At 37.2% G+C, this 25,646-nt stretch overlaps 13 protein-coding genes across 13 annotated transcripts; 10 read left to right on the forward strand and 3 right to left on the reverse strand.

Annotated features, from left to right (window-relative positions):
- Window positions 1-480: 480 nt before the first annotated feature.
- Window positions 481-987, reverse strand: RHIMIDRAFT_251990 (uncharacterized protein; the record flags this gene model as incomplete). The annotated part of the gene is made up of 3 exons (XM_023610913.1): window positions 481-661; window positions 748-782; window positions 826-987. The coding sequence occupies 3 exons, from the start codon at window positions 985-987 to the stop codon at window positions 481-483; spliced, it is 378 nt and encodes a 125-aa protein (XP_023465926.1).
- A 1,357-nt stretch (window positions 988-2,344) lies between these two features.
- On the forward strand, window positions 2,345-4,626 carry RHIMIDRAFT_251991 (uncharacterized protein; the record flags this gene model as incomplete). The annotated part of the gene is made up of 10 exons (XM_023610914.1): window positions 2,345-2,395; window positions 2,454-2,553; window positions 2,609-2,850; window positions 2,914-2,970; window positions 3,023-3,430; window positions 3,485-3,582; window positions 3,637-3,728; window positions 3,782-4,200; window positions 4,250-4,431; window positions 4,479-4,626. The coding sequence occupies 10 exons, from the start codon at window positions 2,345-2,347 to the stop codon at window positions 4,624-4,626; spliced, it is 1,797 nt and encodes a 598-aa protein (XP_023465927.1).
- RHIMIDRAFT_306995 (uncharacterized protein) lies at window positions 4,520-6,218 on the forward strand (the record flags this gene model as incomplete). Its single annotated transcript, XM_023614515.1, has 7 exons — window positions 4,520-4,759; window positions 4,824-4,949; window positions 5,020-5,108; window positions 5,167-5,373; window positions 5,430-5,519; window positions 5,582-5,825; window positions 5,878-6,218. The coding sequence occupies exons 1-7, from the start codon at window positions 4,726-4,728 to the stop codon at window positions 6,216-6,218; spliced, it is 1,131 nt and encodes a 376-aa protein (XP_023465928.1). The 5' UTR covers window positions 4,520-4,725.
- Window positions 6,219-6,260: 42 nt separating this feature from the next.
- RHIMIDRAFT_238035 (Nucleotidylyl transferase) lies at window positions 6,261-7,632 on the forward strand (the record flags this gene model as incomplete). The annotated part of the gene is made up of 6 exons (XM_023608874.1): window positions 6,261-6,286; window positions 6,336-6,396; window positions 6,446-6,540; window positions 6,588-7,206; window positions 7,268-7,500; window positions 7,548-7,632. 6 exons carry the CDS (start codon window positions 6,261-6,263, stop codon window positions 7,630-7,632), a joined length of 1,119 nt encoding a protein of 372 aa, XP_023465929.1.
- A 1,425-nt stretch (window positions 7,633-9,057) lies between these two features.
- RHIMIDRAFT_284363 (uncharacterized protein) lies at window positions 9,058-9,791 on the forward strand. Its single transcript, XM_023613179.1, has one exon. It carries the CDS (start codon window positions 9,113-9,115, stop codon window positions 9,329-9,331), a length of 219 nt encoding a protein of 72 aa, XP_023465930.1. The 5' UTR covers window positions 9,058-9,112; the 3' UTR covers window positions 9,332-9,791.
- A 1,108-nt stretch (window positions 9,792-10,899) lies between these two features.
- On the reverse strand, window positions 10,900-12,413 carry RHIMIDRAFT_313695 (uncharacterized protein; the record flags this gene model as incomplete). The annotated part of the gene is made up of 7 exons (XM_023614883.1): window positions 12,363-12,413; window positions 11,950-12,295; window positions 11,782-11,897; window positions 11,614-11,733; window positions 11,292-11,551; window positions 11,089-11,231; window positions 10,900-11,028 (listed from the first exon to the last, which is right to left on the reverse strand). The coding sequence occupies exons 2-7, from the start codon at window positions 12,121-12,123 to the stop codon at window positions 10,900-10,902; spliced, it is 942 nt and encodes a 313-aa protein (XP_023465931.1). The 5' UTR covers window positions 12,124-12,295; window positions 12,363-12,413.
- A 1,050-nt stretch (window positions 12,414-13,463) lies between these two features.
- RHIMIDRAFT_141839 (uncharacterized protein) lies at window positions 13,464-13,904 on the forward strand. The gene has a single exon (XM_023605704.1). It carries the CDS (start codon window positions 13,593-13,595, stop codon window positions 13,842-13,844), a length of 252 nt encoding a protein of 83 aa, XP_023465932.1. The 5' UTR covers window positions 13,464-13,592; the 3' UTR covers window positions 13,845-13,904.
- A 1,524-nt stretch (window positions 13,905-15,428) lies between these two features.
- On the forward strand, window positions 15,429-16,576 carry RHIMIDRAFT_292337 (ribonuclease T2). The gene is made up of 6 exons (XM_023613882.1): window positions 15,429-15,574; window positions 15,625-15,750; window positions 15,808-15,967; window positions 16,024-16,132; window positions 16,182-16,228; window positions 16,290-16,576. Exons 1-6 carry the CDS (start codon window positions 15,499-15,501, stop codon window positions 16,510-16,512), a joined length of 741 nt encoding a protein of 246 aa, XP_023465933.1. The 5' UTR covers window positions 15,429-15,498; the 3' UTR covers window positions 16,513-16,576.
- Window positions 16,577-17,710: 1,134 nt separating this feature from the next.
- On the forward strand, window positions 17,711-18,393 carry RHIMIDRAFT_292338 (uncharacterized protein; the record flags this gene model as incomplete). The annotated part of the gene is made up of 2 exons (XM_023613883.1): window positions 17,711-18,091; window positions 18,230-18,393. The coding sequence occupies exons 1-2, from the start codon at window positions 17,791-17,793 to the stop codon at window positions 18,391-18,393; spliced, it is 465 nt and encodes a 154-aa protein (XP_023465934.1). The 5' UTR covers window positions 17,711-17,790.
- A 1,243-nt stretch (window positions 18,394-19,636) lies between these two features.
- Window positions 19,637-20,640, forward strand: RHIMIDRAFT_202885 (ribonuclease T2; the record flags this gene model as incomplete). Its single annotated transcript, XM_023606646.1, has 6 exons — window positions 19,637-19,712; window positions 19,763-19,888; window positions 19,946-20,105; window positions 20,162-20,270; window positions 20,320-20,366; window positions 20,421-20,640. 6 exons carry the CDS (start codon window positions 19,637-19,639, stop codon window positions 20,638-20,640), a joined length of 738 nt encoding a protein of 245 aa, XP_023465935.1.
- A 1,205-nt stretch (window positions 20,641-21,845) lies between these two features.
- RHIMIDRAFT_292341 (uncharacterized protein) lies at window positions 21,846-22,528 on the forward strand (the record flags this gene model as incomplete). Its single annotated transcript, XM_023613884.1, has 2 exons — window positions 21,846-22,226; window positions 22,365-22,528. The coding sequence occupies exons 1-2, from the start codon at window positions 21,926-21,928 to the stop codon at window positions 22,526-22,528; spliced, it is 465 nt and encodes a 154-aa protein (XP_023465936.1). The 5' UTR covers window positions 21,846-21,925.
- A 1,237-nt stretch (window positions 22,529-23,765) lies between these two features.
- RHIMIDRAFT_238043 (ribonuclease T2) lies at window positions 23,766-24,505 on the forward strand (the record flags this gene model as incomplete). The annotated part of the gene is made up of 5 exons (XM_023608876.1): window positions 23,766-23,847; window positions 23,898-24,023; window positions 24,081-24,240; window positions 24,297-24,405; window positions 24,455-24,505. The coding sequence occupies 5 exons, from the start codon at window positions 23,766-23,768 to the stop codon at window positions 24,503-24,505; spliced, it is 528 nt and encodes a 175-aa protein (XP_023465937.1).
- A 457-nt stretch (window positions 24,506-24,962) lies between these two features.
- On the reverse strand, window positions 24,963-25,448 carry RHIMIDRAFT_287824 (transcription factor TAFII-31; the record flags this gene model as incomplete). Its single annotated transcript, XM_023613511.1, has 2 exons — window positions 24,963-25,255; window positions 25,319-25,448. 2 exons carry the CDS (start codon window positions 25,446-25,448, stop codon window positions 24,963-24,965), a joined length of 423 nt encoding a protein of 140 aa, XP_023465938.1.
- Between the last annotated feature and the right edge of the window lie 198 nt (window positions 25,449-25,646).

A 25,646-nucleotide genomic window follows, 5' to 3' on the forward strand; every position in this document is an offset into this window, starting at 1 on the left:
AAAGAGAAAAAAAAGATAAACTTAAATATGCATCTTGCATGCATAAAGAAAACACAAATTACGCTCTACTGTTCAAGTCACCGTACTATAATAACTTCTCTGAGCTCTTAGACAGTCAGCTACCGTCATAGTCACCTTCAATTACTGTTTGAATGTACTTTTTATTTAAGATGAGCTTATCAACTTCCAAATGAGATGCGTACCATCTTGAGTGAAGTTTTCGATTTCTTAGGTATTGAAGCGAATATAATGGAAAGACCAAGGCTATAAAAAGAAAAAGACGATGGTTTTGCATCAAACAAATAAGCAGCTTTCTATTATAAAATAAACAAAGAAAAGAAAAGACAAAGAACCAAAAGTTTACTCTTCGAAAAAAAAAAAGAATGGAGACTAATCACTACGATTCCCTAAAACAAACAAATTATGTGAGAGTACATTTTATTCCATGATACCGTCTTTATACATACATCATTAGACGTATCAATGCTTTTTGGAACCAGAGCGGGAGGAACTTTGACTGGGCGCTTTGCCTTTGATAGTCCTACAGGTGAAGCATCGGCATTCGACGTTATTTTTACCGAAATAGTCTCCACCATAGAAAAGAGTGATCTCGTCTTTAGCCTTGACCTTTGTGTTTATGCGAGGAGCAAGCTTCATGCTGCTGTGGAGAGTAAATTATTGATATAATAAAGGGTTAAAGGAGAAGGGAAATAAAGATATAGCCATGTTCCTTGAACCCTGTCTTACCGTAACATTGCTTCTGTAATCATATTATTAAAGTCCTTTAGTAAGTCATGTAGTTTATACTCTATTGTTGTAACTTACAATAAAGAACCGGATAGGGCTAGGCAGGACATAATCTTGGCCGCGGCGGCTAATTACCCACCAACAATCGTCACCAATATCCAGTTGTTCCGTCACCTTAGCCATGACGCTAGCACAGCGGGTCAGATACATGGGAGTGCCAAGGACTTCGCTCGCCACCATCTTGACTTCAGGAGAGCCAGTGTACACCTTTGTTGTACGAAACTCAACGCCAGAGCTGGAATGAACACTTGGAAATAAAGGAATTAGTGTTGTGAAGAAGAGGCAAAGCGTTTTTTCTTACCACTGGCAGTACAACGAAAGGTGCTTTTTGAACTCCCGCAGTTCCTTCACCTCCATACGACGGAAGCAGTCAAGACTATAAAGTAAAAACTATAGTTAACGAGCAGTTCATTTTCTGCTTCCGATTGACTTACTCGAGCAAGCTATCTTTAAGCTTGTTGGTCTTGTTTTTATACTGACGGATCAGACCTCTGATAGCTGCTCTGTGACGATCGGTCAAAAAGCTGCGATAAATTGAATTGACTTTCTTCGTGCCAATGAGGACCAAGCAGTGATCAAAAAGGACATCATTAATATAGTCACCATGCTTAATAAGGGTTTTGTAGGGAGCAGATATGTTTTGTTTCTTTGAGTGTAAAATAATGATAATAGAAAGAGACAGAGATTATCGACCTTCTTCTATCTAAATGCTTTCTATCTTCATTGTTTGCATATCTTTGGTCATCGGCCTTTGAGCCAAGAAAGAAGGATAATGAACTTTGTATAAACATTGACTATATCGAGTTTGTTTATAATATTCGTTATTAAAGAAATTGTATGGTTATATGATACTAGCAATCCTAAAGTAGCAAGTATGGACTTTGTCTCATTCATTTACATGCGTGAATGGAGCAAAACAGAAGCTCAAGTGACTATGTATTATCCTTTGTATTCACTTGTTATTTCCTATTTTTACATCTTTTTATTTTGGCACTGTGATCATACGAGCAATAAAGATCTTGATGAGGTTGACAAGAGATGGGTAGCTCATAGGGTTCAATGATTGACCAAAAAAAAGGGAAGAGGAGGGAAGACAATGAAAACAAGAGCAAGCAAATACTATACTTAGTAACAGGATTATATACTTTCCATAAGCAATCTAATCAAGGCTTGAAAGAACGTTCTTTGCTAATGAAAATTTCATTTAGAAAGTGAATAACAACTATGAATCTCGAAAAAGTATACTCAACAGCAATTTAAAGTGATTATAATGGTGCCTTCTAGTGTGCCGACTTTTCAAATAATATCAAGTATATTAAAGGACTCATTGATTCAATGTCGCCTGATAGTGCCTCCTTCGCTTCTATGATGTATACGAGAACATGTACTTAGCTCCCTACAAAAGAGTTTCTCACTCAAGTAAGACAGGTACATATTGCCCTTTCCCGCCAAATTCGAGTAAATTTTAAAAAGCGACTATTTGACAATTTCATATGACAGCACTATACTGTCTTTTTTCTTTCACTGTATAAATAAAATGACGACATCACTAGACCAACTTGTAGAAGAATGGCTTTCATTAGACAAGGTAAGAAAAAGACTCGAGACATAGTACTGTTGATTAACCGAGAATAATATACAAAAAGAATGAAGAAACTAGAAATGAAATAATTCAACTTCAAAATGCAAACAACGTTCAAGAGTTAACCAAAAGACTTGCCACTCGTATCGAATTTGGAACTGCTGGTAAATATGAAAAAGAGAACAATAAAGAAACATAAAATTAAAATCATGTTTATAGGTCTTCGTGCCAGAATGGAAGCAGGCTTCTCGAGAATGAATGACTTGACTGTCCTTCAAGCTTCTCAAGGACTTGCCATATACATTGAAAAGAACGTCAAGGATGCAAAGGAACGAGGTATTGTGGTCGGACATGACCATCGTCACCACTCTTTAGACTTTGCTCGTTTGACCGCCTCTGCGTTCATCCAAAGAGGGTTCAAAGTATGGTACTACAAGGACCTGGTCCATACCCCCTTAGTGGTAAGACACACACATACGCCTAAACGGATTGGAGGGGAATTTTTTTTAAAAAAAACTTTATAGCCATATACCATCAAGAAATTGAACGCTGCTGGTGGTGTGATGATTACTGCCTCGCATGTAACACAGAACCACTGTTTGATTTATGCTTTATATTAATCATAGTGAATAGAACCCCAAGGACGACAATGGATATAAAGTGTATTGGGAGAATGCCTGTCAGATCATTCCTCCTCATGACGAAGGTATTGCATCGGCCATCATGGAGAATTTGACACCTTGGGTATGGGATTATGAAGCAGTGAACAATAGCGACCTGGTGAGCGATCCGACTGATCAAGGCATCATTGACTCTTACTTTGAAGAAGTAAAAGATCTTTGCCAATACCGATCCGATAATGAAGCAACTCAGGTCAAGTTTGTGTATACTGCTATGCACGGTGTTGGTACTCCCTTTGCCAAGCGATCCTTTGAATGCTTTGGACTGCCACCATTTACCGTTGTAGAGGCACAGATTACCCCTGACCCTGATTTTCCTACCGTTGCTTTTCCTAATCCTGAAGAAGGCAAAGGTGCATTGGTAAAGTGCAAGTCTTTAATAAGCACTGTTTTCTAATTCATCTTATGTTTCTAGACCTTAGCTATCCAAACCGCAGATCAAGCAGGTGGAAATATCATCCTGGCTAATGACCCAGATGCTGATCGACTTGCTATTGCTGAGAAACAGTCAAAGTAAAAAATGAGGGAATACTATTGTATATAACTCTTGCTCATCATTTGTTGTAGTGGTGAATGGATTATCTTTACCGGTAACCAAATCGGCTCCATTTTGGGCGCAGCCTCCTTTGAAAAGGCCATTGCATCTGGAAAGAAATCTGGTGAGGTTATTATATATGTATATATAAACCCATGCTGATCATGTTTTGTACAGAGCAAATCGCTATGGTAGCCAGTACGGTATCTTCTAAATTTTTGGCTCGTATGGCAGAGGTAGAGGGATTCAGATTTGAAGAAGCTCTAACTGGGTTCAAGTGGATTGGTAATACAGCCATGCGACTCGAAAAGGAAGGATATTCGGTTGTGTTCTCTTATGAAGAAGCTATTGGTTTTACTATTGGAGATATCGTCAAGGATAAAGATGGTGTCAGTGCCTTGGGATTCTTCTCTGAATGGGCAGTTCAACTCTATAAACGTGGATTGACAGCCTATGAGTATTTGGAAGAGTTGTATAAAAAGTATGGTTACTTTGTATCCGAAAACTCTTACTTTATCTGCGATGATAAGGAAAAGATCAAGAGAATATTTGAACGTATTCGATTTGGAACAGATAAAAAGGACGATACGTCAAAGGTAAACGTTATGTAAGGTTTCTTTGTCCATAATACTTATGATAATATAGTTTGGCTATCAACTAAACTATCCAACAACAGTGGGAGGTCATAAGGTGACATCTATTCGTGACTTGACTATTGGATATGATTCATCAACACAAGATAATGAGCCTACTCTGCCTGTATCTTCTTCATCAGAAATGATTACTTTCCGTTTAGAAAACAATACAGTATTTACGATTAGAACAAGGTATGTATATATTTAATCTACATATATATGTTGACAATGTATTATAGTGGAACAGAGCCCAAGATCAAGTATTATAGTGAATTACGTGGAGAAAGTGAAGATCAAGCAAGAAAGGACCTTTCCAAGGTAGTTGAAGCTATTGGCACTGAACTCATGGAATATGAAAAGAATGGTTTACTTAAAAAGAAAGATTAAGTCCGCAGTGAAATTTTCTCTCCTTCCCCCGCCTTTCTTTCTCTGTCTCAAATGTGAATAAATATTTTTCTTTTTTCTTTTTAATAAACAAAAAAGCAGATGACGAATGAAAGAAAGAGATCACCAATAGAAAGTAAGCAGAGGGGGATAAGATAAAGAACGCGTCAAAGAGTTAATGAGATTATATATGAACAAAGGTGATGAACCCAGCAAGCGAGTGAAGACGCTTATGGGACATGATCATATTAGTAGTAGTAGCAGCAATAGTAATAGTAATAGTAGTAGTCATCGTATTAGTATTAGTAGTAGTCATAGTAGTCATAGTAAAGAAATAAATCCTTTGTTTTACTCATATTTTTGATGATGAGATTTATATTGAATATACATTTTTAGATAGAGTAAACCAACAAGAAGAAGAGCCCTTTAATAATGATAATAATAATAATGAAACTACCGGCAACAGTTGTAGTAACCATGACGATGTACTTTAAGTATACAATAATAAAAGTCGTGTATTAATCAAATATGATATACATATAGGCCAAAACACGTAGAGAGACATCACCACCTCAGATCATAGATACACCAGAGCCTAATGTAAATAAGCTCGTCTATGGGAAATATGAAATCGATGCTTGGTATTATTCACCTTACCCAACTGAATTTGGATCAAAGATTGATAGACTTTATGTTTGTGAATATTGTTTACGATACATGAATAAAGAGGCACAGTTAGAGAGTCATAAAGTAAAAACAAAAAAACAGTGATCAAAACGATGTATATTCATTTTGTTATTATTCAGGCAATATGTAAAGAGAAAAAACCACCAGGAAGAATGGTTTATGCAAATGGAAAGATTAAAGTATATGAAGTGGATGGACAAGAACACAAGGTAAATCCTAGAAGGAAAAAGTACATACGTGCTTATATATTTCTTTATATATATATATATAGCTTTACTGTCAAAGCTTGTGCCTGTTGGCCAAACTCTTCTTGGATAACAAGACACTTTATTATGATGTCGAAGGATTCAAGTTTTATGTGTTGGCAGAACAAAATAGTAAATTTAAAAGCTACGAAGAATTGATTGGATTCTTTTCAAAGGAGAAACTATCCTACGATAACTATAATCTTGCCTGTATAATGACACTACCATCACACCAAAGAAAGGGATTTGGGACACTATTAATAGAACTAAGTAAGACAGTCAAATACGGATAGACAAGGATCTAATTATAATAAACACATAGGCTATGAATTATCAAAGCATGAAGGAAAAGTAGGCTCACCTGAGAAGCCTCTTTCATATTTAGGTGCTCTCGGTTATCAATCTTACTGGGCCTCTGCTATCTTGGCTACACTTTTACATTTCCGTGGTGATGTGACTATTGAACAAATATCAAAAGAGACCTGCATACATGAACAAGATGTAATTGATACTCTATCAAGATTGGATTTACTAAGATTTAGAAAGAAGGATCAAGACAGAGATCATATTTGCATTACTGAAAATATGTTGAATGAAACGATCAACACAAGGAATATAAAAATTGCTCGTAAAATAGACCCGTCATTGATCCGTTGGAAATAATAATAATAAACTTTCTTTTCTCTCTTTATTTTATATTTTCCAATGACAAGTCAAAAGAAGCCTATTCGGTAAAGATCTACTAGATTTACAAAGAGACTGACCCTTTGTGTGTATTAGTGTTTGGGTTGATGGTTGTTTTGATTTAATGCATTATGGTCATGCTAATGCCTTGAGACAGGTAAGATTATATATATACTATATAAACAATTGACCTCAATATCTTTCAGGCCAAAGCGATGGGTGATGTCCTTGTTGTTGGTGTTCACTCAGACGCTGATATTGAAAAGAATAAGGGACCTACAGTGATGAAGGAAGATGAAAGGTAAATCTCTCTTTTTTTATATTAGACACATGACTCAAACTAATTAGATATGCTGCTGTTGCTGCCTGTAAATGGGTTGATGAAGTAGTTCCTAACGCGCCTTACAACACAACCGTCGAGATTCTTAAAGAACACAACATTGACTTTTGTGTACACGGAGATGACATTACGACTATGGCCGATGGTACTGATTGTTATCAAGCTGTCAAGGATGCTGGACTCTATAGAGAATGCAAACGTACCGTCGGTGTATCAACCACAGAGTTAGTAGGACGTATGCTACTGATGACCCGAGACCACCATAAACGTCGAGCATCAACCAGTAGCAATACATCCATCATGTCTACTTTTGATACGAGTGAACTTGGACCCTTTAGTGCCAATGGAGCCAAGACAGCAACCATCTCTCATTTCTTACCGACGTCACGAAGGATTGTGCAGTTCTCGGAAGGAAGAGAGCCCAAGCCGACAGATAAGGTGGTCTATGTTGATGGTACCTTTGATTTGTTCCATGTGGGTCATATCGAGTTCCTCAAGCGTGCCAAGGCCTTGGGCGATTTCTTGATTGTTGGTATTCATGATGACCAAACAGTCAATACGATCAAGGGAGCCAATTATCCATTGATGAATTTACATGAACGTGCACTGAGTGTCTTAGCTTGTCGGGTACAAAAAGAAAAAAAAAAACCTGCTAAATGATATATGAACTAACATACTGTGTAAATAGTATGTAGACGAGGTCATCATTGGTGCACCCTATAGTGTGACAGATGAAATTCTGAAAGGAGAATATAAAGTGTCCCTTGTTGTTCATGGCACAACGCACTTGGAAAAAGATGTGGATGGACGAGACCCTTATGAGTTACCAAAAAAGTTGGGTATTTATAAGCAAATAGAGACACCCAAGTCGACAATTACGACAGAGGATATCATTCATCGCATTATAGAAAACAGAAAGATGTAAGTATGCCGAGAATAAACCAAATAATGTATTGATTTCCCTGTAGCTTTGAAGAGAGACAGAGGCGAAAGAAGGCAAAGGCTGAGTTGGAGCGTCAAAAGGAGATGGAAGAAAAGAGTAGAAATAAATAATGTAAATTATCAGATATTCCTCCCTTCTAAACGTTACTTTCTTTATTGAGTCCTTTTTGATATTACAAAATAAACTTTAAGAGAAACAATGAGTCCATCGACCCAAAAAGCTTTATTATTTTAAAGAATATTTCTCTAGTTCGTATTTACATATCATGTATATTCTACTCATGTTAATAAGCATCACTGCAATAATCTTTAGAGTGTATATCGGATCGCGTTTATTTTCGCTCTTGATACATCCATTGTAAAACATTGGCATGAGCACCAAGAGAGGAACTCACTCAAGTCACCCATAAAAAATAGACTAGTTTTATTTATTTAGTATTAATAGAAATGCTACACTGAAAAACGAAATTGATCATTTATTTGTTTGTCTCTTATTTGGCAGAGAGAGGGAATTGGTCTCTGGGCTCTTGTTTACGTTGTCAATGATCAGTTGTTCCCAGTCTCCAACTCTTACTGTATACAATCGTGATGGCTCTGCATCTTTTTAATGCTTCCTGCAAGGCTCAACGTCTCCATCAATGTCGCTATCTACATCACAGCAGCCATTTGTAAGCAGAAGGGTCTTAGTGAATCAATATTGTAAGAGTAGCACAAGTATGCTTTTTGATTGTCATTGCTACCGCTTTCAATATCAAAGGGTTTACCCCAATATTGCCCCACTTCGTACTTTAGCTACCCTCTGCAAAAGGAACTTCATCGCGTTACTCTTTGTGTTTCTTTATGGCTCTTTTTGCCATCCACTGTGGAACCCCAAGAGATTCGTCAATCGCAATGGTAATTTCTGCCGCAGTTATTCTGATCAATAATGCGATCATCGTACACTTTCGATTTATCAAGTTTACCTTTTTATTCATTCAGCTGAAAATGAACCATTCATTATTGATAAAATGGTTTCTATAAACGAGTTTTGATCAAGAAATGTAAAAGAGAATCTGGTCACTTGCAGATTATTGCTGTTATTAAAGCATTTGATATTCAATAACATCGTCTATTTGGATGATAGAATAGAAGAACAAAGCAGTTGTACATGAGTTACGGCCAATAGATGAATTGGAAAGAACAACGGCTCCCAATCAAGTTACTTTATAGACCAATAACAATAAAAACATCTTAATATATTCACGTCTTTACTAAATTGTAATATTTTCTATCAAAAGTAATTCCTTGAACATTGCATAAACGTACACATAATTGATTAAATAGTTTATTGAAATAAAATGAAATCATAGTTATAAACATATATGTGGATAAAAAGGGGAGGTTATCATTAGACTAAACGACAGTTTACTAAGATTCTAATTGCATAAAAATAGGTTTATGCTCCTGGAGCTATTTTATCAAAGGGTAAAAGTTGCCAAGCCCATGCTGTATTTTTGATAAATTATACCGTTTGGCATATAAAAAGAGACACACTTTTGTTTAGTTTTTTTTTTTTTTTTCCATTATTAACCACTCTTATTTTCTTTAACTCATGTCTAAAACCTTTAATTGTCTTTTTGATGCTTTCTCTTTTGCTTCTCCCGTCGTTCGTCATCCTCTGGCCAAGAAAGTGGCTTTGACTACTTACCAAGTACTCAAGAAGCTTACTCCTATTCTTGCCGTTGCTCTTCTGGAAGTTGCTTTTCTCCCTGTAGAAAAGTCTGCCGAGTGTGCTGGTTCTTTCGCCATGATTATGATGGAAGATATATAAAGGGCGGAAAAAGTGAACCTGCTTGACCATCTTTTTTGGGAACAGTGGAGAGAGAAGGAAGAATGAAGAAATGGTGGTATGTAAAATGACTGTCTGGTGCAAACAATTGTCGTCTGCTCTTTATCAAGTGAGTTTGCTCATGAGCATTCTTCTTTACGACGGTCTAGGCGCATTGGGTAATCCTGGCAAACAAACATACAGCACTCTGAAGGCATTACTTGGGCATACGTATGGTACTGGGCTGGGTAAGTATATTTTGGTCATAGCAGGGCACCAAAAGAAAACAAGCTACCTTTGTACATGTCTCGTTTACCAAATGTAAAGTTATTTTAAAGAATAAATTAAATCATTTTGATAAGAATTGTGTTATTAGCTTGACACAACACTAAAAGTCTGAATTGCCTTTTATTTTGGCAAATGCTTGGTGCACTCAAAAAATGTACTCAAAAATAGGCTAGTGCTACGGACGCTTCCTTGGGGCGCTACATGTAGAGACGCTATACAATTTTACACTATTAAATTTTCTGCCTAACCTAAGGCTGTCTAGGGAATCGAGCCAACAATTAAGTGGAGGAGCAGAATTTGTAATTACTAAGGATTCTTTCAACATTCCTGTAATGTTTCATTTTATCTACAAATTTCAAGTTACTTTAGCATTCACTTTTAAAAGAAAGTATTTTGTGCGTACCTTTGTACAATTCATGCTTTTGCAAGTCAAATCATTCCTTCATGCGAGCATAAGCTCAAATCAACCAATCATAAAGGTGGGGTGTTCATAGCATTTTCGCGTGTATATGAGTAAATCGCAACAATTATGTACGTCATCCTAATTTTATTGCTGCGTGTATTTTCGCGTTTTTTCTTTTTCTTTTTCTTATTCTTCTTCATTTATTCTTCTTTTCCTTGCATTAGTTCATTTTTCACATTTCCCTTTCATAATGTCGGCTTGACCTGCTGTTGTTGAATAGCAACAGAGGTGACGAATACAGCTGTTTTGATGGTTGTTGCCGTAGTGTCATAACTATGACTTGACCCTCACTAGGTATTCAACTGTTTATGAGGGCGATAAAAAAAAGGGTTCGCTATGCGTGAGCATAGGGAAATCTGTTCATAGGTGGCATATATCCTTGCTGGCTGTAGTGTGAAGATGAGCCCCCATTACCTGCTTTTTTTTTTTAAAAAAAAAAAGGGTATTTAAACTATTAGTCTTTTGCTTAAATAATATAGCCTTTAATACCCTTATATACTAGGAAAGATATCCGGTCAAGCCTTAGGAATTTCTCTGTGTCAACTGCCAATACGCTTACTTTTTAGTCTCTTTACTTGGTTGATTCTTCTTAATTGATTCCACTTTGGTTGATCCTGCTTACCGTGTATTCCACATAAATTAAACAATGAAGGCAATGCTCAATTGTCAAGTCATGTTCTTTAAACCCTCTTATGTCACATATAAACAAAACCTCTAACTGTAAAGCGTCTAATTCCCAGTTCTTTGACAAACACTTGTAAATAAATACTGCATTTTATATAGCGAATGTTATATATTTTTTTTAACAAAAGAGATGCTTTTATTCGGACTTTTTTTGGGGGCTCCTAAAAGACTTGACATAAAGCTGCCTTCGTGCTGGAGGCGTTCCAGGAGTGGCGGCTTTCATCAAAAACTCCAAGCATTGTTTGGAGGATTTATCCACCAATTCCTAATATTCTTGACAGTTAGTAAAGCAAATACAATTATCTATTTGGTATTAAAATTTAACCTTCAGAGTGATCAACACGTTAAAGCACTGGTCCAAACGACTTAGATCAAGATTGGAATGAGGAATTAAAAATTCACCAATCTCAAATAGTCTATACGTGTGTGTATAGACTAAATCCATGGCGTATACCGATGCCTTGTGTCCTAATTACAATGTAACTTTCAGTTTATCTTGTGTAAAAATATCCCTAGCCCTTCACTTACCGCCAATAAGCATTCCAAAGACTGGGATTTCGGTAGGGCAGTCTTTCGACAGCAAATGGTCAATCTCATCCTTCAGCAAGTTACAGAGTTTTGTAAAATCAGGGTGATATATGTGATCCTCTGTAACTATTTTAGGACCCTTGACTTCAACGTGGATTATTTGCTGTTCGTAGTCGTTGTAAATGACCTTATATCCTCCATTTGACTTACGGCCTAGTCCACCCTTTCTTGTTTTGCTCCCCAATGCTTCTTCGTCGGAACTAACAATGAATACAAATTTAAAGTTAATTCACCTAGTTTGTAAAATGTATAAATAACCTACCCAAAATAAGCGAAATGTTTGGTCTCTTTGAAGAAAGACGACAGAAGAGGAGTGACAAATCTTGCTCTGAATTTGTCTTCTAGATGGTGAGAGCCGCAGACGGATTCTAGTTCCCTTATCCTATAACGAATTAGCTACTCACTTTAAATGGAGCCATTTTAACCTTACATGTTAGCTACAGCTTCGTTCATCATCGCTTCTAGTTGCTTGCGAGAATCAGCTGTCAGATCGAACGCCATATCGAACGCCATCTTTCTGGCCAACCTGGTGTCTTTCATGGCCTTCTATTAAATAGATTAGAAATAATGTCCGTGTGCTAAAATCACAATACAATACCTTGTATACTTTTCTTAGATGTCCGATTTGAAAATAATCAACTTGAGCTTCGTCAAAGGAAGGGGCGAATTTAGTTTCCAATTCATTTATCATCTGTTCATACACTTCTTTGTCGATTCCATATTTATTATTCTTCTTGGAAATAAAGAATATCCCGTTCAATGCACTATACATATTATAGATTCAGTGTTAGATATTCAATACTGCTATAGTTTATGAAACACTGGCATCTCTAGCCTGAATGCAAAGGCCTTCTTGGCTATGCCGATCCACTGTGACTTAATAAGTCCCACTGAACGTCCTTCCCACTGTTACATGCCCGACATTCTGCAAACACTGTCTCCTGCTAATACAGGATTTCACAAGATTCTGATCAGTGATATTATCATCCATGACCCTCAGACTGCGCTAACCTTCGCCTGCAGACAGCTAACGAATATCCTCGCTTTCTACAGCTTTGTCGTAAAACTACTGCTTTACTCCTTCAAGGACACGTTCTACTGTCTTCTGTCTTCCTGCCTTTGTACATCTCCGGAAGTGCTTCTACAACTGACCTAGATGTGGTCACCAGATTGACACCTCTTTGTCGACCCAGTATTCCTAGAGTGGGTAATTTAGGTCCTCATCTCCGTCCTCAGTCTTATCGTAAGTATTTATTGTCACAAGGAGCCTTGGAACGGAAACAATACGGACCTGTAGCGTCTCCTGTATCATGGACGCCTTCTGACGACTACCGCTCCTTCCAGCAGCGCGAAATGCGTGGTATCGGTTGTTACATCGAACGATCCCTTGCAAACAACATTTACATACCCTTATTCCAAGTCAACACCATTCCGTGTCGTGTTCATTCTGTGGTTGCTCTGATGAAACTACGTCTCATTTTTTCTGCAGTTGTCCTCACAAAGTCGTACTGTGAACGCTGGTTCTCCATAAGCTCATTCCAGGATTATCCTGCTCGCTTACTCAAATTGAACAATCCATGCTAAACTCTTTTTTTTTTCGAGAGTAAACTTTTGGTTCTTTGTCTTTTCTTTCTTTTCTTTGTTTATTTTATAATAGAAAGCTGCTTATTTGTTTGATGCAAAACCATCGTCTTTTTCTTTTTATAGCCTTGGTCTTTCCATTATATTCGCTTCAATACCTAAGAAATCGAAAACTTCACTCAAGATGGTACGCATCTCATTTGGAAGTTGATAAGCTCATCTTAAATAAAAAGTACATTCAAACAGTAATTGAAGGTGACTATGACGGTAGCTGACTGTCTAAGAGCTCAGAGAAGTTATTATAGTACGGTGACTTGAACAGTAGAGCGTAATTTGTGTTTTCTTTATGCATGCAAGATGCATATTTAAGTTTATCTTTTTTTTCTCTTTGTTATTCTTAAAGCGTCAGTCTTGATGAACTCTATGGCATTAAAGCATGTTCAAGTCAGCCACGCAAATGCAGATCAATTAAGTCATCAACTGAATTTGAAAATGACACACATTCACTGAAGACAGGGCAAAGAAATTTTAACCACCGAAATATTCTGACATGTTTTTTTTTTTTTTTCTTGCGCTTTTTCCTTGGTTCACAATCAGTAATTAAACAGTTACAAAGGAAAAAAGTCAATTAGAGGACGACACCCATCAACTGTTACATTAATGTGGAAAGTCCGTCATCTCAATCACTCACAAAAGCAGAGAATCACATCCAACTTATTTGCTGCTGTGGCGGCTGGAGCTGTGTTGACAGTGGCAGGACCAACATTGTTACCTTGTCCAGCATATGATCAGAATGACAAGTCGGCATTCTTGGAAGAACAAGAAAAGGTGCAAAAGAAGAGAGTGGTGATTGTCAAGAAGCGAAGGGATACCAGTCACGTGTTACAGCAGCAACAAGATCAAGCTGAATAAAAGGATCGTTTTGCACAACAATAAAATACACATGAAAAAAGCACAGTGAATGATTAGACAGTGAAAAGAGAGTTTATCTATATTTTAATCGTAATACAAGTCTTGATGGCACACAAAATATTACCAACCAAAGGTTATCACAGTTGTATATTCAGTTGATGAAGATATCATGGTTCGACAGAGAGAGAGAGAGTGCATGTGTGTGTATACTTGTCGCGTTGAAAATGTAAGGAAGCATAGCCTTCCTTTAATATGTTTTTTTTGTCCCATGACGGTTGCAATATTTTGAGTTGATGTTTTAAACATTTTTGGAAATACTTTCCATATCTCGAATTATCAAAAGTGTACTTTACACTTTAATTAAACACAATTAAATAAGCAGTATCTTTGTAGAATGGCTGGCATTATCAAGAAACACATTCCTTTATTGTAGTCATGTATTGGTCAATTGCAGTACAGTAAAGAAGGATACACACAAAGTATTGACCAATCATTAAGTTGCTGAAAAGAAGACGATCAGTGTGTGGTACACTCATCATTTGGTATAAGAGACACTCAAGTAGGGAAAACTATGTTCTATTATTATTTTTTAAAACCATGAATAAAACAGTGTAATGTAACACATTTTTTGTAATCAGGGAATAAATGAAAATACATTCATAATAGTGAAACGATCGCCCAGACAAGATAAAATCTCCTTCTGAGCTCAAAGGGTTAAGAAGATAATGACAAGCGTGCTCATTTATGATCTATGTGGACAATTTTAGACAAGGAGTATCAGAATAGCCTTTCCCAATAAAGAGGACAGGTAATGGCACGCTGATCAGGATGCAAATGCGTCGGTTAACGAAAGCGCCTAAAGGCAAAATCTACCCTATCCTGGTGGTTAAGTGTTGTGTATATTGAATCATTGAAGCTAACTACATGAACAGTGATCTCAAACCTTTTTAACTATGAGTAAGGCTTAACTTCATCGTCATTGCGTACGAAATATATATATATATATGACGATCAGATTAATGCATATGAAGACACAACTGTTGTTAATTTACAGACATCGCAATCAGCTATGCAGCTGACTAATAGGTGATATGGCATTGAATGGCAAGATAAAGATATTTGAAACCCAGGCTTGCAGAAGGGAATTAAAGCGAAGAAAGCTTCCCATTTGTATGCTTTGCTGCCTTTTGAAGAGGAGGAGAAGTCAGGGGTTGGGAAAATATAAGCTGCTATGGATAATTTGGTTCAGATGGACGAACAACAGTAAAGGAATTATAAGGAAATCGCCTACCGAGTTCAATCTTGGCAGTGGCAAGTCCTGCTTGTAACTGCTTGACAGTTGGCATATGGAAAACTAAAGGTAATGAATGCCTTTTCTAAATAAGGCGAAAAGTATCGAAAGCGACTGTATTTTATTTTTCAAGTTAGTCAAAAAGAAGCTGGCCAATAGCCTGTGGATATAATGTACAGTTGTAATGCGTGTGATTTAGTCGTGTGACATTTAGAAGGTGCAAGTCACTTCCTAGTTGATCAAACCTATTGAAACTTTGCCATGCCAAAAATTAATATTTTATTTGTAACCTCGCAATCGAGATTATACATATAAAAGGAGTACCCCATTTTCATTTATTTCTATTTCTTATTATTTTACAACATGTTTATGACAACAAAAATTGCCCTTGCCCTTGGAAGTTTAATCGGTTTAGTTGCTGCTCAATCCTCTTGTAGCCGTAAGTGCAACAGAAAAAAGTATAATCGTCATCAATCTAATATGACTTAGCCGATACTGTATCTTGTCATTGGTCTGGAACTGTAGATTCTTGTTGTTCTCCCAAGTATGGTCTTGTCGTCCTTAATCTTCAATGGGTACCTGGGTATGGCCCTAATGATGAATTCACTCTCCACGGTAAAACTTGAGTTGTCTTTAATTAATATAGATTCTTGTTCTTATTGAAGTTATTAGGTCTCTGGCCCGATAAATGTGATGGTACATATGCTCCTTCCAATGGCTGTGATTCAAGCAGGAACTTGAACAATATTGCTTCAATTATCAAATCGGCGAATGGCACGCTATATAACCGTATGAATACTTTTTGGCCTAGTTACAAAGGAGATAACAATGTGTAACATCATAATGATATCAAATACAAAAGATAAGCTAAAAAATTATTTCATTTAGCTTTTGGTCTCATGAATGGAATAAGCATGGTACCTGTGTAAGCACCCTTCGTCCCACTTGCTATGGCGATAAGTATGTTAAATATCAAGAAATTCCAGAGTATTTCGAGGTATGTTTATATGCACACATGTATTTGTTTATTCAACTTTTATTTACAGAAAGCACTTGATCTCCGTGATGAATATGACGTCTATGGTGCTCTCAGGTAATGAAAATGGTTATCATTATCAATGGTATTCACATATATATATTTACACATTATATAGTTCAAAAGGTATCATCCCAGGCACTAATCACAGTGCAAACGCCTTTGTTGATGCCATTCAATCCCGTCTTGGTGTACAACCTATGTTGAACTGTAGTCGATCAGGCACATTGACTAATGTTTCTCTCTTTTTTAATGTCCGTGGCCGTGATAACTATGTACTTACAAACAGTACTTCAAGGGGATCATGTTCTGGAAATGTTCGCTTTCCAAAGAAATACTAATAAAACGTATGTTTATTTAAAAGTCATAATCATCGTCTTCATCCCTTGTACGCTTAACCGGTGGCTCTGGCGTGGATTTTTCTACACTCATGATTTGACTATCTGCATCCATCTGTGAGTCGAGTGTAACATTTGACTGTTGTTGCTTTGATGCCTTTTTAAACGTGGATGATTTTTTTAGAAGTTGTACGTCGCTAAGCTCGTAAAAGCAGTCCCTGAAAAGACGATATTCTCTACGAAGTCCTTCTACTAATTTTTGCACACCTTACCTATCAGCCTATTCTCTTTTAAGTCTGCAGTGGCGGGTTGAGTTCCGACAATTCCTCCAATCATGGTATGTTTAATACCATCTGATAGTATCCTGATGCTCAAGTCCAAGATATACCGCCAAGCATGTATAGCATCTCAGAAAAAATCTTCTACTCATTCGGCACTTACCGCTCACAAGTGGAAGACATACTGGTCCTTTTCTCTTACAGTACAGAGTTGTAATATATGGTTTCAGGTATTACACTCCAAAATATCGAGCCGTTCTATCCTCTTTCAGCTCTCACCTACTATCTTCGACTTGGATAAATGCGTTCTCTGTTTTTCTACGGTGGGAGACATAGCTCACTTCACCTTTGGTTTTCCTAACAAGCAGTTCATCTGGAAAACAATGGGGGAATACACATTTTGATTCACCTTTTTCTGTTCCAACCCTATCCCAAGCACCTTTCTACTTTTAGCTTCCACCATTCAAAAATCAGTATTATCTGCCTGCGCCCGTTACCCTTGGCTACACCCTTGCTTCTGTTTTGCAATACCATTGGTCCATGACTTTTGACAGTCAACTATTTAGCTTTATGACAATACTTTATGATATTCAACACCGTGTCCAAACATTCATGAACCGCTATTAATCACAAGCGTTTCTACGCTTCCATTCCCACACGTGTTGTTCTTTAAGCCTTTTTGCTATCTAGCTTTCAAATACCCACATAACTATATACATAATAACTTAAACCACAAAAATTTGAAAAATACTAACAAAGTCATAACAATTAATGAAAACAATGTGGTAACTATTTTATAGCTCTGCAGATAAAAAGTCGGTAGCAAATGATACACGCCTTGTCAGTGCATATTTGAATACATTAGCTAGGCGTGAGTCGCCTTGATCAATCTATCGACCAACCATTGATATATTACCCATTCTCTCCGTTTTGCTAGGGTGTACCTTCATGCTCCACAGCGTCTTTAGCATCTTTGCAGGAAAATATTGCGCTTCTCTTAGCGATGATCTCCTTCTGTTGCTCATTTGATTTACACCAGATCAATTTTCAGATCATGTCACTCATGTCTGCTTATCATTTGACACTTCAGATCGTTTCGCCAAAAGAAGCAATGAACCATCGCCGAATCATTAAGCCTTTCACAGCGCATCCTCATGAGAACCGCAACCTCTGCCCAGTACAATCCTTTATAGTTCTGAGAGATCATCAGCCTTTGGTTTCATATGCTCTTCGCGCCTCTCTCTTCGTCCATTCTTTGCAGCCTGATGAACCATTGGCAACCTCAGCGGCCTTTACCTGGCTCCGTTTAATACTTTGCCTATTCACTGGCGAACAAGACATTAGCGTTCACTCTACAAATTCATTCTTAGCTCTCCAGATATCGTTCCAAAAGAAGATATAGTCACTCTTGGTAACTAGATGAACTTCTTGACCTTTGAAAGCCATTACCGACGAGAAACATATGCCTCTGTTCGACTTTATCGACGTTCTTCTCTCTGCTTCCGGCTATACCGAGCCGACGCTCTCCAGTGATGCCATAGACACTGAAGCAGAACAAGGTCAAGCCTTTGATGCCTTAGAGTCTTGGTTTCAATGCGAACTCTGAACAAGCATATATCCTTCTTTGTTGGTTTATTCTCTTGTCTGCTGACTAATTAAGATATATATAAAGTGTACATTATTAAACATATCATCTATTGTGTTTAATGGTTGTATATAATGTATAAACGGTAATTACTATGGTAAGGGTAGAGACGAAATGCTGAAACCTCATTTTTCTGTGTACAGATCTATAGAAAAAATGCACAGATTTATACATTTATTATGAAACCGTATAAAACTGTATGCAAAATATATCGATTTATACAGTTTTATGTAGCAACCCAATTCAAAGTATTAGGACAAAAAATCAGGAGGCAGTCCAATCACACTGAGAACGGGTGCTCAAGGGATGTAAATGACTAGTACACCATGAGACACACCAGGCTGATGTTACGAGTCTGTCATCATCAATGGATCCGGTGCGTTAGTTGGCATAGCAATCTATTGCTGCTTCGTAACAAGGATTTGTTCAAGCATCTGACGAGTCCCCATGAGTTGCTGTTGCAAATTAGCAATTGTTTCATTATCTTCTTAACTATTAAACATGTTGTTAGGATTATCGAAACTGGAAGTAATGGCCTTTCCACTCACAGATAATTAAAGAACAAAGCTATAAAACTTTATTTGCATTATTTCTTATATTTTTCCGCTAGAAAATTAATAATAGCAATTAAAACATACATACTATTCTTGTATTTGTCTCAGGTCTAATTGTAAAAATATACGGACACCGTAGTCGATTACGCAGCTTCCTGATAGAGAAACTGTATTGAATGGCGTGATAAAGATATTCAAACCCTGGTTCGCAGGAGGGAATTAAAGCGAAAAAAGCTTCCCATTTGCAGGATTGCTACCTTTGAAGAGAAGGGAAGTCAGAGCCTGTGATATATCAAATCGTAAAAGATAAGAAAATACTGCAAAAATGAGTCATTTCTTCTTATTGATCAAGAGTAGTTCTTATTTACACTTTAAGCATCTGTGAGATTATAGTTGATAGCTGCTCTGGGGTAAGGTGGCTTAATTGTGGGTTTCTTAGTTTTACTACTGTGGCATCTGAATCAAGAGATAACCTTACGCATTGTACTGGTTTCTGTTATTATAAAGGCAATTGCCTTGGTCTCAATGCGTATAAATTATGCTTGGATACGACAAGGCCGTTATTTGTAGCCCTGCAATCGAGATTACACATATAAAAAGGATACAGCATTTTCGGTTATTTGTATCACTTATCGTTTCATAAAATGCTTATGACAACAAAACTTGCTCTTGCTCTTGCTCTGGAAAGTTTACTTGGCTTAGTCGTTGCTCAATCCTCTTGTAGCCGTAAGTGCAACAGAAAAAAGTATAATCGTCATCAATCTAATATGACTTAGCCGATACTGTATCTTGTCATTGGTCTGGAACTGTAGATTCTTGTTGTTCTCCCAAGTATGGTCTTGTCGTCCTTAATCTTCAATGGGTACCTGGGTATGGCCCTAATGATGAATTCACTCTCCACGGTAAAACTTGAGTTGTCTTTAATTAATATAGATTCTTGTTCTTATTGAAGTTATTAGGTCTCTGGCCCGATAAATGTGATGGTACATATGCTCCTTCCAATGGCTGTGATTCAAGCAGGAACTTGAACAATATTGCTTCAATTATCAAATCGGCGAATGGCACGCTATATAACCGTATGAATACTTTTTGGCCTAGTTACAAAGGAGATAACAATGTGTAACATCATAATGATATCAAATACAAAAGATAAGCTAAAAAATTATTTCATTTAGCTTTTGGTCTCATGAATGGAATAAGCATGGTACCTGTGTAAGCACCCTTCGTCCCACTTGCTATGGCGATAAGTATGTTAAATATCAAGAAATTCCAGAGTATTTCGAGGTATGTTTATATGCACACATGTATTTGTTTATTCAACTTTTATTTACAGAAAGCACTTGATCTCCGTGATGAATATGACGTCTATGGTGCTCTCAGGTAATGAAATGGTTATCATTATCAATGGTATTCACATATATATACACTATATAGTTTAAGCGGCGTCATTCCAGGCAATACATATAATGTAAATACCTTTGTTGATGCCATCCAATCCCGCCTTGGTGCGCAACCCATGTTGAACTGTGATCGATCAGGCACATTAACTGATGTCGCCCTTTACTTTTATGTCCGTGGCCGTGATAATTATGAACTTACAGACAGTCCTACTAGTGGATCATGTTCTGGGGCTGTTTACTATCCAAAGAAATAATAAAATGCGTGTATTTATTTTACTTAAAAGTCATAGCTATTGTCTTTATCCCTTGTACGCTTAACCGGTGGCTCTGGCGTGGATTTTTCTACACTCATGATTTGACTATCTGCATCCATCTGTGAGTCGAGTGTAACATTTGACTGTTGTTGCTTTGATGCCTTTTTAAACGTGGATGATTTTTTTAGAAGTTGTACGTCGCTAAGCTCGTAAAAGCAGTCCCTGAAAAGACGATATTCTCTACGAAGTCCTTCTACTAATTTTTGCACACCTTACCTATCAGCCTATTCTCTTTTAAGTCTGCAGTGGCGGGTTGAGTTCCGACAATTCCTCCAATCATGGTATGTTTAATACCATCTGATAGTATCCTGATGCTCAAGTCCAAGATATACCGCCAAGCATGTATAGCATCTCAGAAAAAATCTTCTACTCATTCGGCACTTACCGCTCACAAGTGGAAGACATACTGGTCCTTTTCTCTTACAGTACAGAGTTGTAATATATGGTTTCAGGTATTACACTCCAAAATATCGAGCCGTTCTATCCTCTTTCAGCTCTCACCTACTATCTTCGACTTGGATAAATGCGTTCTCTGTTTTTCTACGGTGGGAGACATAGCTCACTTCACCTTTGGTTTTCCTAACAAGCAGTTCATCTGGAAAACAATGGGGGAATACACATTTTGATTCACCTTTTTCTGTTCCAACCCTATCCCAAGCACCTTTCTACTTTTAGCTTCCACCATTCAAAAATCAGTATTATCTGCCTGCGCCCGTTACCCTTGGCTACACCCTTGCTTCTGTTTTGCAATACCATTGGTCCATGACTTTTGACAGTCAACTATTTAGCTTTATGACAATACTTTATGATATTCAACACCGTGTCCAAACATTCATGAACCGCTATTAATCACAAGCGTTTCTACGCTTCCATTCCCACACGTGTTGTTCTTTAAGCCTTTTTGCTATCTAGCTTTCAAATACCCACATAACTATATACATAATAACTTAAACCACAAAAATTTGAAAAATACTAACAAAGTCATAACAATTAATGAAAACAATGTGGTAACTATTTTATAGCTCTGCAGATAAAAAGTCGGTAGCAAATGATACACGCCTTGTCAGTGCATATTTGAATACATTAGCTAGGCGTGAGTCGCCTTGATCAATCTATCGACCAACCATTGATATATTACCCATTCTCTCCGTTTTGCTAGGGTGTACCTTCATGCTCCACAGCGTCTTTAGCATCTTTGCAGGAAAATATTGCGCTTCTCTTAGCGATGATCTCCTTCTGTTGCTCATTTGATTTACACCAGATCAATTTTCAGATCATGTCACTCATGTCTGCTTATCATTTGACACTTCAGATCGTTTCGCCAAAAGAAGCAATGAACCATCGCCGAATCATTAAGCCTTTCACAGCGCATCCTCATGAGAACCGCAACCTCTGCCCAGTACAATCCTTTATAGTTCTGAGAGATCATCAGCCTTTGGTTTCATATGCTCTTCGCGCCTCTCTCTTCGTCCATTCTTTGCAGCCTGATGAACCATTGGCAACCTCAGCGGCCTTTACCTGGCTCCGTTTAATACTTTGCCTATTCACTGGCGAACAAGACATTAGCGTTCACTCTACAAATTCATTCTTAGCTCTCCAGATATCGTTCCAAAAGAAGATATAGTCACTCTTGGTAACTAGATGAACTTCTTGACCTTTGAAAGCCATTACCGACGAGAAACATATGCCTCTGTTCGACTTTATCGACGTTCTTCTCTCTGCTTCCGGCTATACCGAGCCGACGCTCTCCAGTGATGCCATAGACACTGAAGCAGAACAAGGTCAAGCCTTTGATGCCTTAGAGTCTTGGTTTCAATGCGAACTCTGAACAAGCATATATCCTTCTTTGTTGGTTTATTCTCTTGTCTGCTGACTAATTAAGATATATATAAAGTGTACATTATTAAACATATCATCTATTGTGTTTAATGGTTGTATATAATGTATAAACGGTAATTACTATGGTAAGGGTAGAGACGAAATGCTGAAACCTCATTTTTCTGTGTACAGATCTATAGAAAAAATGCACAGATTTATACATTTATTATGAAACCGTATAAAACTGTATGCAAAATATATCGATTTATACAGTTTTATGTAGCAACCCAATTCAAAGTATTAGGACAAAAAATCAGGAGGCAGTCCAATCACACTGAGAACGGGTGCTCAAGGGATGTAAATGACTAGTACACCATGAGACACACCAGGCTGATGTTACGAGTCTGTCATCATCAATGGATCCGGTGCGTTAGTTGGCATAGCAATCTATTGCTGCTTCGTAACAAGGATTTGTTCAAGCATCTGACGAGTCCCCATGAGTTGCTGTTGCAAATTAGCAATTGTTTCATTATCTTCTTAACTATTAAACATGTTGTTAGGATTATCGAAACTGGAAGTAATGGCCTTTCCACTCACAGATAATTAAAGAACAAAGCTATAAAACTTTATTTGCATTATTTCTTATATTTTTCCGCTAGAAAATTAATAATAGCAATTAAAACATACATACTATTCTTGTATTTGTCTCAGGTCTAATTGTAAAAATATACGGACACCGTAGTCGATTACGCAGCTTCCTGATAGAGAAACTGTATTGAATGGCGTGATAAAGATATTCAAACCCTGGTTCGCAGGAGGGAATTAAAGCGAAAAAAGCTTCCCATTTGCAGGATTGCTACCTTTGAAGAGAAGGGAAGTCAGAGCCTGTGATATATCAAATCGTAAAAGATAAGAAAATACTGCAAAAATGAGTCATTTCTTCTTATTGATCAAGAGTAGTTCTTATTTACACTTTAAGCATCTGTGAGATTATAGTTGATAGCTGCTCTGGGGTAAGGTGGCTTAATTGTGGGTTTCTTAGTTTTACTACTGTGGCATCTGAATCAAGAGATAACCTTACGCATTGTACTGGTTTCTGTTATTATAAAGGCAATTGCCTTGGTCTCAATGCGTATAAATTATGCTTGGATACGACAAGGCCGTTATTTGTAGCCCTGCAATCGAGATTACACATATAAAAAGGATACAGCATTTTCGGTTATTTGTATCACTTATCGTTTCATAAAATGCTTATGACAACAAAACTTGCTCTTGCTCTTGCTCTGGAAAGTTTACTTGGCTTAGTCGTTGCTCAATCCTCTTGTAGCCGTAAGTGCAACAGAAAAAAGTATAATCGTCATCAATCTAATATGACTTAGCCGATACTGTATCTTGTCATTGGTCTGGAACTGTAGATTCTTGTTGTTCTCCCAAGTATGGTCTTGTCGTCCTTAATCTTCAATGGGTACCTGGGTATGGCCCTAATGATGAATTCACTCTCCACGGTAAAACTTGAGTTGTCTTTAATTAATATAGATTCTTGTTCTTATTGAAGTTATTAGGTCTCTGGCCCGATAAATGTGATGGTACATATGCTCCTTCCAATGGCTGTGATTCAAGCAGGAACTTGAACAATATTTCTTCCATTATTGAATTAGCGAATGGTACGCTATATAACCGTACGAATACTTTTTGGCCTAGCTACATTCTAAGTAACAATGAGTAATATTACGATAATATCAAATGCAAAAGATAACTAAGAAAATCATTTTGTCTAGCTTTTGGTCTCATGAATGGAATACTCATGGCACTTGTGTAAGCACCCTTCGTCCCATTTGCTATGGTGATAAGTATGTTAAATATCAAGAAGTTCTAGAGTATTTCAAGGTATGTTTATATGAACACATGTATTTGTTTATTCAGCTTTTATTTATAGAAAGCACTTGATCTCCGTGATGAATATGACGTCTATGATGCTCTCAGGTAATGAAAATGGTTATCATTATCAATGGTATTCACATATATATATTTACACATTATATAGTTCAAAAGGTATCATCCCAGGCACTAATCACAGTGCAAACGCCTTTGTTGATGCCATTCAATCCCGTCTTGGTGTACAACCTATGTTGAACTGTAGTCGATCAGGCACATTGACTAATGTTTCTCTCTTTTTTAATGTCCGTGGCCGTGATAACTATGTACTTACAAACAGTACTTCAAGGGGATCATGTTCTGGAAATGTTCGCTTTCCAAAGAAATACTAATAAAACGTATGTTTATTTAAAAGTCATAATCATCGTCTTCATCCCTTGTACGCTTAACCGGTGGCTCTGGCGTGGATTTTTCTACACTCATGATTTGACTATCTGCATCCATCTGTGAGTCGAGTGTAACATTTGACTGTTGTTGCTTTGGTGCCTTTTTAAACATGTTATTGACACTTAACCATTTCTATCAACAGTTAAACTTACATCAGGCACAATTGAGAAATTGATGCCAGTTAGACAATGTTTCTCTGCTGGTAATCGAATACCATATTTCTCGGGAATAAGCGGTAGAGGCGCTTTGTTCTTTTCTTGTGCAAGTTCGAGCAAGAACTCTTTGGGTGGTGGTGTCGTAAACGAGTGGTTGACTCGTCCTTGTATAGCAAGTTGAATATCTTCCAGTTCAATATCCATTTTATTAGCATGCTCTGCATATACTAGAGCATCCTGTAATACGTCTGTTGTATATCCTTTAAGAAAAAAAAAAAGTAATTAACACACAAGAGAATGAAAATAGTAATAAACAAGGTTACGATGTGCAAATTCAAGTAATTGGTGAACTACTTTAGGATCATAGTCTTCAACGCCTAATGACTGTAAGATGAGTGAAATCAATCTTGCATCGCGAGGTTGAGCTGGTTGTTTCTGTGTATCAGCAGGCATAGCTGTAGAATATAAAATAAAATATAGAAAGAAAAAAAACCTTTTTTAGCCAATCAAACAATGGGAATAGCCCATTCTAGCATACACGCACATCTGATACATATATACATCATTCATAAATAGCAGAGAGAGAGAGAGAGAGAGCTTTCTCATCATTACTCATGTTATCTACAAGCATTATAAGCTACAAGAATGGAG

The sequence above is a fragment of the Rhizopus microsporus genome (assembly GCF_002708625.1).
Source record: "Rhizopus microsporus ATCC 52813 unplaced genomic scaffold scaffold_9, whole genome shotgun sequence".
NCBI lineage: Eukaryota > Fungi > Mucoromycota > Mucoromycetes > Mucorales > Rhizopodaceae > Rhizopus > Rhizopus microsporus.

Coding starts and splice junctions, on each gene's coding strand:
- RHIMIDRAFT_284363 (XM_023613179.1), top strand. CDS start 9,113: ATGTCTAAAACCTTTAATTGTCTTTTTGATGCTTTCTCTTTTGCTTCT.
- RHIMIDRAFT_141839 (XM_023605704.1), top strand. CDS start 13,593: ATGTGGAAAGTCCGTCATCTCAATCACTCACAAAAGCAGAGAATCACA.
- RHIMIDRAFT_292337 (XM_023613882.1), top strand. CDS start 15,499: ATGTTTATGACAACAAAAATTGCCCTTGCCCTTGGAAGTTTAATCGGT. Junction 15,751..15,807: donor TGATGAATTCACTCTCCACG/GTAAAACTTGAG, acceptor TGAAGTTATTAG/GTCTCTGGCCCGATAAATGT. Junction 16,229..16,289: donor GACGTCTATGGTGCTCTCAG/GTAATGAAAATG, acceptor CACATTATATAG/TTCAAAAGGTATCATCCCAG.